The sequence below is a fragment of the Nomascus leucogenys genome, chromosome 12 (assembly GCF_006542625.1).
Source record: "Nomascus leucogenys isolate Asia chromosome 12, Asia_NLE_v1, whole genome shotgun sequence".
Taxonomy (NCBI): Eukaryota; Metazoa; Chordata; class Mammalia; order Primates; family Hylobatidae; genus Nomascus; species Nomascus leucogenys.
Window position 1 is genome coordinate 30,776,472 of NC_044392.1, and position 16,608 is coordinate 30,793,079.

Genomic DNA, 16,608 nt, shown 5'->3' on the forward strand with positions numbered 1-16,608 from the left:
TTTACTCATGTAAACAAATACCACCTGTACCCCAATAACTTATGGGGAAAAAAAAGAAACCCACCTGTAAATAGTCAACTAAAGATTGATAAAGAAGCCAAGAATAGACACTGGGCAAAGAATAGTCAATTCAATAAAAATAATGAGTCACACAGTAAAATTAATGAGAGGTCAAAACAGACTGAGCATATTCGAAATCATTGATGACTACCGCCATGTTCAGTTAAATTAATTTATGTATACTTTTGAAAGTTTTAGAAGTAGATGGTATAGAATAACAGTATGCTTTTCATAATTTATTAACCGTTTTACTATGATGTTTGAAATCACCTCAAATTTTGAAAATATTGGGCACTTCACCTTAGGTAATACGTGCCTATTATATTATTTTTATGAAAAAATTAGATTTGACTGATAATTTCAGGTTATAAAGCCTTTAGTTTTTGTAAACAAAAGTTTGTCAATTTGCTTGATTCCATTATAGTATTACAATACATGGCAAAATATTCATATACAAAGTAATATGGTTCCACATCTTCATTTTACCCAGTTACTCAGCCAGTTCCTTTCTCTCCCTAGATGGTCAGAAGTACTGCCTAGATCCCAGACGTTAACTACCATCTTTATTAAACCCAGTTATCCTTCAATATACTTTAACAATCATGCAGAAATATATAAACTGGTACTAAAAAATAATTAGTGTTTGTACAAATTCACACCCCTAGAAACAGAGAAAAACCAACTGCTGGGGAAAGGTGAAGGGACATCTCTTCTATAACCCAAATCTAACTCCACACCTCTCCCCATCCAACTTCAGATATCTTTCATGATCTTAAGTCTTGGTAAGAACCAACATTCAGAGAGAGAGATACAAGAAACTGGAATTTTGATTTAAATTTGGATACGAAAAGGAAATGAGAACACAGCTGTTCACAGTCTACAAAACTCACTTCAGTGAGGAATATTATTACGGTGACAGTGTCTTCTGACCTTCTAGGACCTTCTACTGAGAGCTTATAGAGATAACGCAGGGTCTCCGGAAACTGTGGAAAGTTATATTCACTGAGAGTTCTGTAAAAGAGAATAAGGCACTGAATTAGCAAAGGAGAAAACACTATGCTAATAGTGGCAAAGAGAGAATCATTATTCTAATACCTTGTACCTCCCAGAAGAAATGTATTCTTTAATATTCCCTAAATAAATTGTAGTCCCACTATGAATTCTACACATACTCTGGAGAATTACATATAACTGGATCCCTGTCAACATCTCTTTCCTTAATGTCACTTCTCTTTTCTGTCTCTCCCATTCTTTGCCACAGAACAGAATGTCCTATTTTAGTGCAAGCTCCCATCAATTCTTGACTAAAGGGAGAGGAAATAAAAATCTAGTGCTCAGTCCAAGATGGCTGCATACAGTTCATCTTTGTGGTTTTGGACCAAGCTCTTTCTCTGAATGATGTAACGCCGATGAGAGTTTGGGACCGCCCTGGATTAGTCAGGAAAGGAGGTGATGAGCTCTGATTCACTATGCCATTCTCCAGAACACACTTGGGTGGTGGAAAGCCTCACACTTGTCCTGACATGGTGGCCTGGATCAGATCAGTAAGGGCAGAATTGCAAAGGATAACATGAGAAAGTTTCCATTTTAAGATTCCCGGTTGGTCTTCCAAACCAGTGCTTCTCAAACTGCAACGTGCAAACAGATCACCCTGGGGATATTGCTAAAATGCAGTTTCTGATTCATTAGGTAGGTAGGTCTGAGGTGGGCCATGAGATTCTGAATTTTTAACTCTCAGGTGATGCTGTTGCTGCTTGTCTGTGGACCCAACTTTGAGTAAGAAGATCCAAAGTTTCTTCTTAGATATCCTTAGAGTGACAGTCAACTTGTGACAACTTGCAGGGTGCAGATGTACTATACTTTAACACAGCATGTGTTCCTGAAATCTATTTGCAAATGAGATGCTGTTATAAAAGCACCAAGGCCCCATAGACCACAAAGAGTGTAGTTTCTGGGTCAGTCACAACTTGAAATAGTCTTAGTCTGTCATGTTGTCAACAGCCCGTGTTTTGATTCTTGATCAGAAAATCTGATCCCTACAATCAGAAACTTGCTGTTCACTAAAGCGTTAACTAGAAACCCCCCCTTTTCCAGTACAAGAAAAATAAAAATTCTCTTCTATTCTTTTCCAAATTTATTTGGCTTATTGAGTATAGGTTTTTACTGGACCTCTTTCAAGTAGAAACACGTCTAAAACTGATGCCTGCAGTGCAGGAATCAGCTAAAATCAGAGGGAAAAAACCAAACTCACTTCTAGTTTTCTGTATCTGTGAAAAAAGAAACCTGTTCTGTGGAGGGAGGATAATTGGGCGTCTATATTATCAGGTAAGGGGGCAAGAAAAAGGAAAAAAAAATCGCAAATAAAAACACTTCAAAATAATTGAAGAAGTAGAAATCAAATAGCAACTCAGATCATTAAGAGAGATTTGGAAATTGGAATAGATGCCTATTTTGTTCCCGCATGGCTTATTGAAGGAAGTTGGAGAAGGTGGGATAGAGACCAAGAATCCTACACAGAGACCCCTGTTCTTACTTAGCAATAAAGTAGACTGCGTAACATGGATCTTCAGATAACTGGTCCCAGAAATTCATCTTCATTAGAGTAATATCCACCTGTTGCAGTCCAGAACAATTCAGCAGAACTCTCAGGGCATCCTGGGCATACCTAAAGCCCCAAAAGCGAGCAAGGTCATCACATGCCAGTGATATTCAAAAAACTAAATACACATTACCTGCCTTTTCATCCCATCTTGGGCAGAATATATATTTTGATAAAGGTGATGTCTCAATGGAAAAAGACTGCTAAATGTCCTACATCTTCTCTGATTAACAGTACAGGGATAAGGGTTAAATTAAAATTGTGGCACACAAAATCTAGCATCAATCGCAGAACACCTTATTTGTTTATTATTATTAGCTTATTTGCAATAGATAATTTGAAAGAGATGTTCAATGATGCAATGACTTGCTAAAGGTGTCCATTTTCTTCTATTAAATGATTAGGATATATTCTTATCTAGTTGGGATGCTTTGATGTATGTCATCTTAGAGAATAGGGCAAATAGTAGACAGTTGGGTTGAGATTTCCCTGCAGGGTAGCAAAATCAACTGTACTCTCTTGGGCAAAATGGAATTGCCAAACTTCTATGTGGACAGACAACTGCATGTAGTCATAAACCCACATATCACATCTCCACAAATTAATTTTACAGTTCACAAAGCTCATCTGAGCACATCATTTTTAATCTTATATGTATAATAACCCTGAGAGGTTACTAGCAGAAAGTAAGTAAATGGCAGAGCAAAAATGTATCTGACTTTGGATTTAATGCTCTGCTCTCTTTTCTGTGGTAGTCTCTTACTGATCTGATAGGGAGTGTGGTAGGAATCAACAGAGTTCTGTGGTCATGGCTCTTTATATACTACACATGCTCAGGGAAGGTGAACTAACTTTTAGGTACCCGGGCTGGTTACTTTTCTGAAGGCATTCTACCATTCAGAGGAGAGAAAAGTGTAATAAAGGAACACACTGCACATGGGACTGTAAAGAATCCCATATGAACTCAAGAGGGTAGAAGTATTGACAGCTGGATGCTTATCTCTTATTTAATCTGAAATAACCAGTTTTAACTCACAAAGTCCTGTCCTTAGGTTTCAGTTTCAGCTTACTGCTGTAGAAGACTTGGAACATAAGGGTCGTCAAGAGCTGGGGGAAAAACTGGGCCACCGCTTTCTTGTAGGAACCAAGAGGCAGAAAGGTGCACAGGGCCTGGGATGCCTATAAGGGAAGGAAATAGGAGGTAGAAATATAAACATTTTTCTCTAAACCCAGTCAACCTTACTGAGGGGAGCAAGAGAGTGACTCTGCAACCCCTCCTTCAGCCTCCTTGAAGAAAACCTAAAGCATATATGGGTATCCATTCATTCAATAACAGCCGTTACATCAATTGTGAGCTAGGAACTGTGCCAAGCCTACTATGGTAAGGGACTCTCAAGGCACTATACAAACACCCTGGATGACAAACCAGTGGGATGCAGGTTGGTTTCCAAGGTAGGATTCCCTCCCAAGGTCCCCTTCCTATGTGGCCATGAAGAGCAGTCATACTAATAACCTAGGTCCTTCCTGTGCTCAAACAATACAAGGAAGTGAGATATTTAAGGGGAAGGCAGGTCAGGTCACCAACAGATCATTTGGCATATTGACCACTGCAATATGGGTGGGAGGTCACCACATCAGAAATATGGGTCTGGGCTATAATCTTAAAAGACACATTCCCAACTGCCATAATCCTGAATATTGAAATCCTGGGAGTTCAAACTCCCAAAAATGTAACTCGGGAAAAATAATTTAAAAATTTTAAAGACGTGTTTACATTCTTAAAAATGAGATTTATTGGTTACCAGAGGTTGGGAAAGGGTAGTGGGATGGGGGGAGGTGGGGATGGTTAATGCGCATAAAACAATAGTTAGAATAAATAAGATTATTTGATAGTACAACAGGGTGACTACTGTCAATAATAATATATTTTTAAATAAAGAGTGTAATTGGATTGTTTATAATTCAAAGAATAAATGCTTGACGGGACGGGTACCCCATTCTCTATGATGTACGTATTTTACATTACATGCTGGTATTGAAACATTTCATGTGCCCCATAAATACATACACCTACTCTGTACCCATAAAAATGGAAAATTTTTTAAAAAATTAAAATGACATTTATTTGAGAAACATGAAAACATGACAGAAAACTTCATAGGTCCTTTTATACAATAAATTAGGCAATAATAACATATGTACTTTTCCAAACATAAAACACTTAGGTATACTAACAGCAGTCACATGGGTAACAGTTATGGGCAGACAAACCATATTCATAAAGAAATAGCTTATATAATTGTGGTCATCTGAAATCCCTTGGTGGACAACCTAAGTCTTTTCACAAGACAGACCAATGGATCACCACCACGTATGCAGTCCCCAAAGAGCCGAGATCTCAATACATTTTATCTTTCTTGAAAAAGGCAAATATACAAAAATGCATCACTTCATTTATTGAGGAAGTTTCAACATTTTTATGTATAAGCGCAATGCTTACACACAAAGTCAATATAGTGACAATGCATCTTCATGGAGATAAATTTGCAAAATACATAAAAATAATTAGAACCCTCTAGAAGTCTTTACATTTTTATCTCCAGTATAGGAAATGAAATATGTAGTATAGCAAATTGGAAAAAATAATGTTGACAACTTAAAATATAGAGAAAAATAATTAAAAAGAAAATAAAAAACACTAAAAAGAAAATTCAACATATAAAAACAATAGGAATAAATTATGGGCAATTGCATAGAGGTGGTTCATAAGAGCTGGTCAACTTTTATGATCATTAATTATATTTTGAAGTCCTTTATTATGATGAATGGCTGTTATTTTTTCTTTTCTCTTTTAGGGCATGGTTCTCCCTGGAGAATATGTTCACATTTATTTTACATGTGATACTACTCTTTTTGAAATTCTTTTATGGTTTGACATACACTAACTTAAGCATTCCCTGTTAAATTTTCCCATCTTCTGTGCCATGATTTTATGTTGTTTTGGCATGCAGAAATCTATTTCACATGCACTCATAGAAAGACCACAGATTTGGAGGAAACAATACTGATGGTTGAACAGCAACATCACTGCCTAAGTGTCTTCTCCTACTGTACACATAATTAATTTCAAACCAGTCAGTAACTTTTCTGGCTTATTCAAGGCGTATGTGGCTTTAATTTATCAAAAGCTCCTGGAATTTCATCAGCTGGAAGGAATGTCAATGCAAACAAATGACATATTTTACCACTAAAGTTTGCATCATTGCCATATTGCCTGGCTAATTCCCTCATCTGAATTTTCCTAGAAATGCTTTGGACTGAATGGAAAAAACAAACTTTGTTAGTGACAACTTGAAATTCACTTTTAGAAGCCTTGATTGCACCTAATTCCAAACCTGTCATTACAGTTTGGGGATTCAATTAGATGATAGAAATTTTAGACTTTTGGGATTTTGATATTTTGGAATTTCAATATTCAGGATTATGGTGTTCAGGATTTTGCCTTTAGGGATTATAATTGGCATCATAGAAATACATATTCCAACATTTCACATTTGTGAAGCAATGCCAACTTTATACTACTCTGTCTCTGTAAGACCTTAATTTACTCCCAGGAGTGGTGATTTTGGTTTTCAGGAGAATAAAATGATGGACACAGATGAGATTAGGTCTTTCCATGGCTACAAACGCCTATATGATCTAGCCAGTGGCTACTTCTGTCATATCATCTCCTATACTTTCATCTCCCTTGCCCAATTCACTCAGATTCTTTGGCCTCCTTGTATTCGCTGACATACAAGGTAAGTGTCCATCAATATAAGACTTTTCCCTTCTCTCAGTCTGGAACTCTCTAACTCAGATATATGTTAAGGATCACATCCTCACCTGATTCAGGTCTCTGATTAGATGCCAGCTCAGCAGAGAGGCCTGCCCTGACCAACTTACCTAAACCTTGCCAGTCACTTTCTTTCCTCCACACCACTATATATCTCTTTTAAGCTTTATACCATCTGACTTACAACACATTTATTTGTTCATTGTCTGTGTTTCTTACCACAATGTAAGCTCCATAATAGGGCATAGCACATAATAGACACTCAATAAATATGTGTTGCATGAATGGATGCATGAGAAGAGGACTGTGTTAAGAAAGTATGATTGAGTCTGTGGGCAGATAGGGATTTTCACAATCAGGAAAACAATACTGAGAAGAAGAAACACTCATCGTGTTATTTACCGCCAAAGGCATCAAGTTGGTAACATCAAGAGGGAAACATTTTCCTTCCGTTAGGGTGTCCTCCATTTTCCCAGGCATTGCTTTCAGTATCAATAAGATTGTCTTCAGCACATCAGGGGCCACGCTCGCCTCAGAACCTGCCGCCTGCCACATCTGTATCAGAGTGCTGCAAACACAGCCCCGCCCCACACAATGAGAATCATGTTTGTCATGTCCTACTTGATAGAATAACAAGAATCAGGAAAATAGTCTTGGTTTTACATTTTTATATAGCAAAGACACTGCAGACATGTCCAAAGTAAACTGAGATTCCTATTTCCAAATGATCCCACAAGCCTCTTATCCTAGTAAATAGAGTAAGAATTTAAATAAAACCTTATGGAAAATACCAGCCAGGCGTGGTGGCTCACGCTTGTAATCCCAGCACTTTGGGAGGCCGAGGCGGGTGGATCGCGAGGTCAGGAGATGGAGACCACGGTGAAACCCCTTCTCTACCAAAAATACAAAAAAATTAGCCGGGCGTGGTGGTGGGTGCCTGTAGTCCCAGCTACTCGGAGAGGCTGAGGCAGGAGAATGGCGTGAACCCGGGAGGCGGAGCTTGCAGTGAGCCGAGATTGCGCCACTGCACTCCAGCCTGGGTGACAGAGCGAGACTCCGTCTCAAAAAAAAAAAAAAGAAAATACCGGAGTCTGCTCTGCAAGTTCATTTCTACTGCAATTTAAATGTCTCTCTAGCTCACTGTCAAGAACTGATCAGCTTTCTGCAGTCTATACTTCCTCTGCTCCTCCTGCCTTGTGACTTTGTTTGTTTAGGAATAATAGAATATTTATTTATTTTATTTTTATTTATTTATTTTTTTTTGAGGTGGAGTCTCGCTCTGTCACCCAGGCTGGAGTGCAGATGGCGCGATCTCGGCTCACTGCAAGCTCCACCTCCCGGGTTCACGCCATTCTCCTGCCTCAGCCTCCCGAGTAGCTGGGACTACAGGCGGCCGCCACCATGCTTGGCTAATTTTTTGTATATTTTAGTACAGACGGGGTTTCACCGTGTTAGCCAGGATGGTCTCGATCTCCTGACCTCGTGATTCGCCCGCCTCGGCCTCCCAAAGTGCTGGGATTACAGGTGTGAGCCACCGCGCCTGGCCCGGAATAATAGAATATTTTAAAACTGGCATGGGAATACAAATTAATATGTAGATTAATATAAAAATAAAAAACCCTAAATAAAAATGATCTAATTAAATAATAAAAACAAAACTGAGCTCAGAAGAGTGAGCCATTTTGTCAAATATCACACAATGAGTGACACAGGTGCTATTAAAATCCTAGCTTCTCAACCTCCAGTCCCCTAGCTCCTTTTCCTATATACTCGACACTCTTCAAGATTAGTCTTACTATTGCTTATCTTAGAAACTGCTATACATCTCTGCACCGATGTATTTCTGATACCTTGCCAATTCATACTGGATTCTGACACTTATTGCTCAGGCTTTCTGTGTTTAGGTTCATCATATAGGTGCCTGATCCCTTGGAATATGGAAATACCCAGCTCTGTAGCACCAACTACCCACCTGCTCCTGCCTACAGGTCCCACCTAGAATCACATGGACATCAGCTCTCATATGCCGTGTCTCCTTGTCTTACCTCTTGTTCATACCTCTTGGCTGAGCAAATGTTTCATGTGTTTCTTTGGTTTAGTTTCACTCCAAATCCTGGCCTTTTCTACCTCAATCTTCACACAGAATTAGACCTGCTGGTAGCAGCTTTGATTACGTTCACCTAACAAATTATGCCTGCTTTCTGTACTTCCTCAGCACATATTGCTTGTACCAGATTTATTGGCAATTTTTATCTTGTATGCATGTGGATATATTCCCTCTCCTTAACAAAACGCTTGAGGGCCAGGAATACTTTACACAAAGTGGGTGCTTAGTTCTGGATAAGTACATTGTCTTACGAAGATCTTTCTAGGAATTTTATGAATAGTAAAATACTTTGTGAGTTAAAGCTTCCTAAATAAATGCAATCTTTCAGTCTGAAAAATAAAGTTATGTGATTTATTTAGACTTCTGTTGATTTCAATGCCCTTTCACAGACATTAACTAACTAACCCACATAACATATCTATAGATAGAACTTTCCTCATTTTCTAGATGAGGAAATTTAGCATCAGGGAGTTTTATCAAACTTGCGTAATGTCACATAAAATGTAAGGGTCAAAGTTGATGGAAACAGATTCATTTGTTTCCAAAGCCCAAGTCCTCTTCAAAATAAAACTCTCTGCCTTTTACGCTGTTCGTAGTAGAGAAGTAGTACCTTGATTTCCAATGTTTATGCCAATTGTAGAAATGGAGTGGCGTGATTTTTCTAAGCTCTTCTAATGTGCCTGTTAGGTTCATATTGTCCCATAGGCTCACATTTGTATTTTTTTCTTCTTAAACTTTTCTTGTGATCCTGGATCATAAATTTCAGTCTAATAGTTAAAGGACACAGGACTCCCAATTTTAATGCTTGTTATTGGTATGTAGAAATATCTTATGTCTCTCCTTTGTAAACAAGAAAAACACTACATGTACAAATTTATTTCTTCAACAAAAATGAGTAAATTCACAAACGGGAATAAAAATCCATTATCATATTGAGGAGAGGTTTGTTCCTCTGGGATATGCAACAGAACACAATTTAAAGCTTCAGATAAATAATAATGACATTGGTCATATCTTGTGGGCCTACTGTGTTTTAGGTATTATACAAAGATATGCACAACACATATGATCTTAAGTCTTACAATTATCCCACCTGATGCAAAAACAGATTTTCTCTTTCAGAAAAAAACCAGGCCTGACTATGGTAGATTGAGATTTGAACCCAGGTCCATCTGACAGTGCAACTTGTGAACAAGCCCTCGTGGAAGGGACAGAGGGTTGGGGGACCTTACTCGTCTGCTGGAACTGGGTAGTCCATAAGTTGAAAGATGACCTTCTTGGGTGAAGTACGTGTCAACAAAGTGATAACCCGCAACATAACATCCTTCATGCAATTGTTATCACACAATTGCCTATAAATAGTATCCACAATCTTAGACACCTGGAAGAGAAATTCCACAGGTAAACAAGAATCTCCTATTCCATAGTCACCTCTAAACCAAGGCATTTCTGGGACATAAGAATTCACTTTTTCTCAGAATTACCAAGGCAGCAACTAACATACAAATAAGCACTAGTAGAAAGCATATTTATATGTGTGACTACACAATGCAAAATATTCATTTGGATGAAGACTAAATCTGTGCATTTATGAATAGCAGGAAAATGCCCATTTCTTTAAAAGTTTATTTTGGGAGGGTTGAATTCATTATATAAGAAACATAAGCTCAGTATAGGAAACATGCATATAATTCAAGTACTTAAAGAAAATCAAAATAATGGAACAGAATAACAATGGAGCTACAGTGTATACTTCAAAGAAAACTTTTGCAAGTTAAAGACGATTTGAATCCACATACTGAAGGGATGAACCATGTATCAGAGGAATGACCCAGAATGGTAAACACTAACCCATAATCTTGCAAACTCTACTCATAGGTCCCATGTTAGTTTCATTTTCCCCACTTTTTACTCATTCTTGAACAAGGAGAGTTCTAGCTGGATCTGAAATTTGTCTCAAATCAGTGGCTGTGTATTCAATATCAAATGTAATCCACCCAGATCATCTCACTTCTTTTGAAAATAATCCATTGCATTTTTTTCTTCTTAAATATTTCTTGTGATCCTGGATCATAAATTTTACACTAACAGATTATAAGCTGAAAAAATAGTTGATGCAAATTTCCATTACCCTGCAGTTATATCATATACAATTCAGTTATCCGTACAACTTTCTATGGCAAACAAAATAATAAATTATAAATGTTAAAAAGTGCAGGGTACTTTTCCAACCACATAGGTTCCAAGGTGAGCAAGAAATGAGAGATATCAAACCACTCTTTTCCACAGACCTTTTAACTATAGGATTTAGAGTTTCTTCTAGTTGTTCTCTCCCTATTTTAAATGCAGATACCTCTAAAGCAAGCCACCTATGTCACTGGGTGCTTAATTGTAGAAATTTATACTAATTGATGTCCAGTTATAAAAATGATAGTCTGTTTCAATTTTGATGAAATATTTGATGTGTTAGGATTATTTAGAGATTAGAAGCCCATATACTGTATGTGCAATTTAGGGGATTTTTAGGGATGTTTTTAGTCTTATAACTCATTTTAGAACCTAACCCCATCTAAGACAAGAATCCACTGTGTTCAGTAGTCCAGTTGCTTGTGGGAGCTGGGGTTGAGTCATAAATTGAAGAGCCCATTTTGTCCATGTTTTTTCTGTGGTTAGAGATTTCACTGTAGCAGAGGCTAGTTTTACACATCTGGTTTTCTGTTTGGTCTCTCTTTCTCTCAGGGACTTGGTAAGGCTTCATCTCGCCTTCCTTTGAGTGCTCTTTTCCACTTCACTAGAAGAGAGCTCTATTTTGTAACATGACTCTTGCCCTTCACCTTTCCCTGTGGTTGTGTTTGCCCTACAGAATGCTCCCATTTGCAGCAGCATTGAGAGTTCTATATAAAGCATCACCTCCCCTTTCCTGCTCTATGAATTTGAGTAAGACTTCTCAGATTATTTTCAGTCACCTTGCACTCCTGTGTCAGGAGAGGGAACTGGAGGTTCATTCCTCACGTCACCATCAGGGCTGGTTTCATGGGCCTGTGACCTATGTGTTTGCACAGGGCTCCGTGCTGAGAAGGTACCTTTATTTTGTTTAAAGCTCTGCCACTATCACCTTGAACTTTTAAACAATTTCATCTTTGTATTTGGTAAATCAAGTCCCATGGGACAGTGGAGCAGAGGAGATACAATATGTGAGTCTGCCATTGTTCCTGTGGTCCCTTTCACATGTGGTGTTCACAAAATTCTAGGGGACCCATGATGTGAAGCTCAGTGGAAAAGCAAGATAAGCATCTTATTGAAACTATAACCTACTTTAAAAATTCCCACTTAGTCTGAAAATGACATAGAAGGAAACAGAAAGGGTAGCCCATAAATTATTTTCCTTTCAGGCTTTCCTTACTCATCAATAAGCTGAAGGTAGAGAATGTTGGTAGGATATGTGAATGATAAAAATTGAAATTTTAAAAGTCGAGCTAGTTTTATGTAGTGTTTCCACTCTTTTGGAAAGAATGTAATACGTATGCACGTGTGAGCTGTGAAACACAAATGGCATTATTTTGGTGATTCTGCACATGAGCTAAATGCTCCTATGTTTACGTTTCTAACTGGCATTGCACAATATATGTATGGATAGTAAAATTTGTGCACACGACTAAAAAATGTTAATTGTTCTTTTTGCTTAGAAAGACATTAAATAGCAAACAAAACCAGCATGAAGAATTGAGAGAGAGAGACTGTGGAGGAAAGGCGAACACTGCATGTGCTTACACATTTAATGACATTATTTCCTATGTTGTGAGGAAGCAGTCCCAGATTTCATTCTGCACTGAGCCCCACAAATTATGTAGCCAGCTCTATGGCAAGCTGAGGGTCTTTGAAATCTTTCCTTAAGGGATACACAGGGGATTTCAATTACAGCTATACTGTTTTATTGCTATTAATATATTTCTTTAAAATTTCTAAAGCAAATATGGCAAAATATTATGATTTAATATGATTGGTGGATAAGCATTCATTACCTACTCTCTAAAATTGCTCTTATGCTTGAAATATTTCACACAAAAAATTCTCAGGCCAAGCATGGTGGCTCATGCCTGTAACCCTCATGCTTTGGGAGGCCAAGGTGGGAGGGTTGCTTGAGCCCAGGAGTTTGAGACCAGCCTGGGCAACATAGCAAGACCTCCATCTCTACAAAAATTCATTTAAAAAATTAGCCGGGTGTGGTGGTACATGCCTGTAGTCCCAGCTGCTTAGGAGGCTGAGGTGGGAGGGTTGCTTAATCCCAGGAGTTTGAGGCTGAAGTGAGCCAAGGTTTCACCACTGCACTCCAGCCTGAGCCACAGAGCAAGACCCTGTCTCTAAGTAAAATTTAAGAAACCAAAAGCCTTATTATATTGAAGTGATATAATGAACAATGACAAGAAGTACATATAAAAAGAAGTGGACATTTAACAATGACGAGTTAATGGGTGCAGCACACCAACATGGCACATGTATACATATGTAACTAACCTGCACGTTGTACACCTGTACCCTAAAACTTAAAGTATAATAAAAAAAGTGGACATACAACAAAGGCAAAAATGCACATTAGAGAGTAAACCCTGTGCTCTCCTGCTTATTGTCAAGTATCTTACCATGGTGACCTTCTCAGCATGAAATTCCAGAGTAAATTTCAGTATGGATGCTGCATCAGATGCGATTTTATCATCAGATGAAGAGAGTTTCATCAGGAGACTCCACACAAAGTCAGTCAGCAAGGAAGGCAGTAAGGTTTGCCCTACTCTCTGCAACCACAAAGGATAGTCATGACCTCAGGCCTTACTCACACCAACATAAGACAGCTAAACTCAGATATGGTGGGGGATGCTCAAGAGCTAGGCAGGGCCACAAGACTTCCATGGGCCATATACATCTCGTTGGAGTCTCCTTCTTCCATGAAAAATATTAAAAATTATATTTTACAACAATGTTGGTACAAAAATGACTATAATCCAAGTGAAATTTAATTTTTTTCTTCTGATTTTAAAGCAATTCAGCTGTTCAAATATTATCATGAATTTCTTCAGTTTTGGAAATGAGTTTACTCAGATCAGAAACAAGTTTGAAGAAAGCAGAAGATGCAGGAGGGGACAGAGTGAGGAAGTCAAGGGAATCAAAGGCATGGACTTTCCTCTTTTACAGAAAGGGATCAGGAAGCAGAAAGAAATAAAAGGCCTTTATGTCCATGATCAAGGTGCAAGAACTACAATTCAAATAATCTCTTTTTAAAGTCAGAGGACTATCCATGGATTGTAAAATTTGAACAAACTCACATTGATTATAGATTTCTCAAAGAAAGATAAACAAGCCAAATTTTCTCCTTTTGCCTTTATATGGAAAAAAAAGTCATTCTCCCAAGTACAGAGGATGCCCAATCTCACCAATAAAGGTTTTTCTTCACTCTCCTTAAAGAGATGGATTATTGCTTTTTGGTCATAAGGCAGAACTAAGGTCTGAGTGAGAATTGATGATCACTAGCTCCTCTCCCACTGGGCAGAGGGGTGACGGATGGGAATCTTGAGAAGCTATGGAAGAAAATTGGAGGGGGATAACCAAGGCTTGGAGAGGTGGGCTGAATATCATAAATAGTTTGCCCTACTTTAAGAAAGCCAGATTTAATTATATGACACTGGATTTTTTAAAACTGTTGGAAGGCAGAATATTCTTTTTGAATATTTGCTTACTCAACAAAAAATTTACTTTAGTATCTATCTAAAAAGTTGTAGAAAAAGCAATTCCCAGTGAAACTTAGAGCCAGTGTTAGAAGTTTCTGTCATGTACAGGTGAAGATGTGATAGCAGATTATATAAAATGGTAGGTTTGCTTTGTAAAATATGATCTACACGTAACTCTCCAGAAATACACCAATTGCACAGGATCAGCTGGGTTCTTCAGAGGTCATTTTTATCTCCTCCTGCTTCTTACTGCTACGCCATGTTGTTACATGTTCTTGATGCCGCTTGCTTGAATGTTTGCATAATATACTATTAACTTAATAGTCCACAGATTTTCATTTATTCCTCTATGTTTGGCATATACTTTAAAAAATCTGTGAAGAAGCTCTTCTCACAAATAATGGTGTCATTTTGAGTTATTTCTTTCTATAAATTCCCATGAGTGACACTGCTAGTTTATTTGGTATGAACATATATAAATATATATATATTTTTTAGTTAATGACACTTTTGTGGCTCTCTGTGGATCCTTTGCAAAACAGTGTCCTCTCTTACAACCAACCACTATATAAAAAGAGAGTGCCATAGTTTGGGAATTGTTTTCTGTTTTGTTTTTCAATCCAGCCCTCCCATTTAATGGTGCTTTGCTTCCAGTTTCCATAGTTAGCAACCTTGCTGCTTCTACTCCTATTTGCATGCTTTGAACTTTGTCTTTGGCTATGGTCCTCTTGGTCTTGTATCTACAATCTTGTATTCTCTCAATTTACCTGATCCATCTACTACTGGAAGTCCCAACTCCGGGTTTTCTAGCTACTGCTCCTGCATGTAGTGCTGGGCTTGCTTTGGTCTCACAATTGGGAAATGAATAACAGGTCATGAACACAAGGACCCAGGGTGCCTCCCCCAAGCCAAAGGATTTTTACACCTGTAGGACATTAAACTCAGATGAGCAAGGACACCAATCTAGAGGCTGTGATGATAAGTCTCATGAACAGCTTAGAAGAGGCCCCATCAGACTGCTGGTCCTAGGTTCACTAGCCTAGTTATGGTACTCAGGATTTCAATTCCAGGATACTGGAGTGGAGGATAGAAGGATGAGAGAAGATTTGCTAGTAAACTTAAACAGATGCCTGGTTTCTTTATGTAAATGAACATAGTCAACCAGGCTTGAAATTTTTGAGAGGAGGTGGGAAAGAATAACTTTTGATTTTGGAAAGATGTACCATCAGGCTTCTACATATTTAAGACAGCTATGCAGTATTTTTGACCATATCATGTTAGATGTATTGCTTCTGCGTGTCCTCAGCCTCCCACAATTCAACCCATCTCAGCCATGGAAGAAGACACTGCTTTATACATGTAGTTTTAAGAGGAACCCCTAGATCCTCCCACCCCAAGAGATGAGCTAGCCTAACGGGCTTCCCCAGAAATTTTGCTGAACTACTGGCTCAACGTGTGTGGCTGGAAGGTGCTGGAAAGCCCAACCTGGGCCCCAGGGCTGTGCAACTTCTGGAGCCTATGGCTAAACCTATGTAGTTTGACGAAGGTGAGGGAGTATATATAGCTATAGAGCCTCACAGTTCTTCCAAGGGTCGAGACAGTGTAAAAACTACTTACTTGGTACTGAGGTTTATCATGTAGCTTTTTTAATTTTTATTTTTCATTTAATAGCACTTTTAAACAAAATCAAAATCACAGTGTCATTATGATGTTTGCAGATTAAATTGTGATAGTATTGGAAAGTCTATTAACTGATGACTGTTAATTTTTCTAAATAAGCAGAAGTTCTCCATTTTTAATGAACTATTTGTTGGCCAAACAAAAAGAAGTGTAACTAGGAAATACCTCATTTGCTTTCTATAGGGATTAAGTAAAGTAATACAAATTACTATATTTGGGAATAATAGGTATAACTACTATTAATAGAGAGGAAAATCAAAACTAAATGGTCTATAATCATTTACATTTTACCACACTGAGTTTAAAAAAAAAGAAAAAATACTAACAATATAAACTTTGTTGAAATAAATTGTTACTAAGGGTAATAATACATATAAACAAAAGCCCTTGGAAAAAGTGGGGGCTAAGTTACCTGAGCTATTTTACTTTTGTCTTGTTGAAACTCCTTGGGTAGAAATTCTACATCAGAAGAAGGAAACTGGAGGCTATGACTTTTACCGTTTGTAGGCTTATCTTTTCCAATATCTGCTGTGTTAAGAAAAAGAGTTTAAGGTTGTTATTTGATCACTGGTTTGTTCTATGACATTACTATTTCCAATTTTCTTTT

General features: G+C 37.9%; 1 protein-coding gene across 1 annotated transcript in view; it reads right to left on the minus strand.

Moving 5' to 3' along the window:
• Positions 1-418: 418 nt before the first annotated feature.
• The window catches only part of MROH9 (maestro heat like repeat family member 9), a 63,284-nt gene continuing 47,094 nt past the window's right edge, over positions 419-16,608 (minus strand). Inside the window, exons 9-15 of the mRNA XM_003258864.3 lie at positions 16,414-16,526; positions 13,242-13,391; positions 9,834-9,982; positions 6,897-7,062; positions 3,696-3,838; positions 2,594-2,725; positions 419-1,071 (exon numbers count right to left, since the gene is read on the minus strand). Coding sequence (XP_003258912.2) covers positions 825-1,071; positions 2,594-2,725; positions 3,696-3,838; positions 6,897-7,062; positions 9,834-9,982; positions 13,242-13,391; positions 16,414-16,526 — 1,100 coding nt within the window. The 3' untranslated portion in view covers positions 419-824. The remainder of the gene's footprint in view (positions 1,072-2,593; positions 2,726-3,695; positions 3,839-6,896; positions 7,063-9,833; positions 9,983-13,241; positions 13,392-16,413; positions 16,527-16,608) is intronic.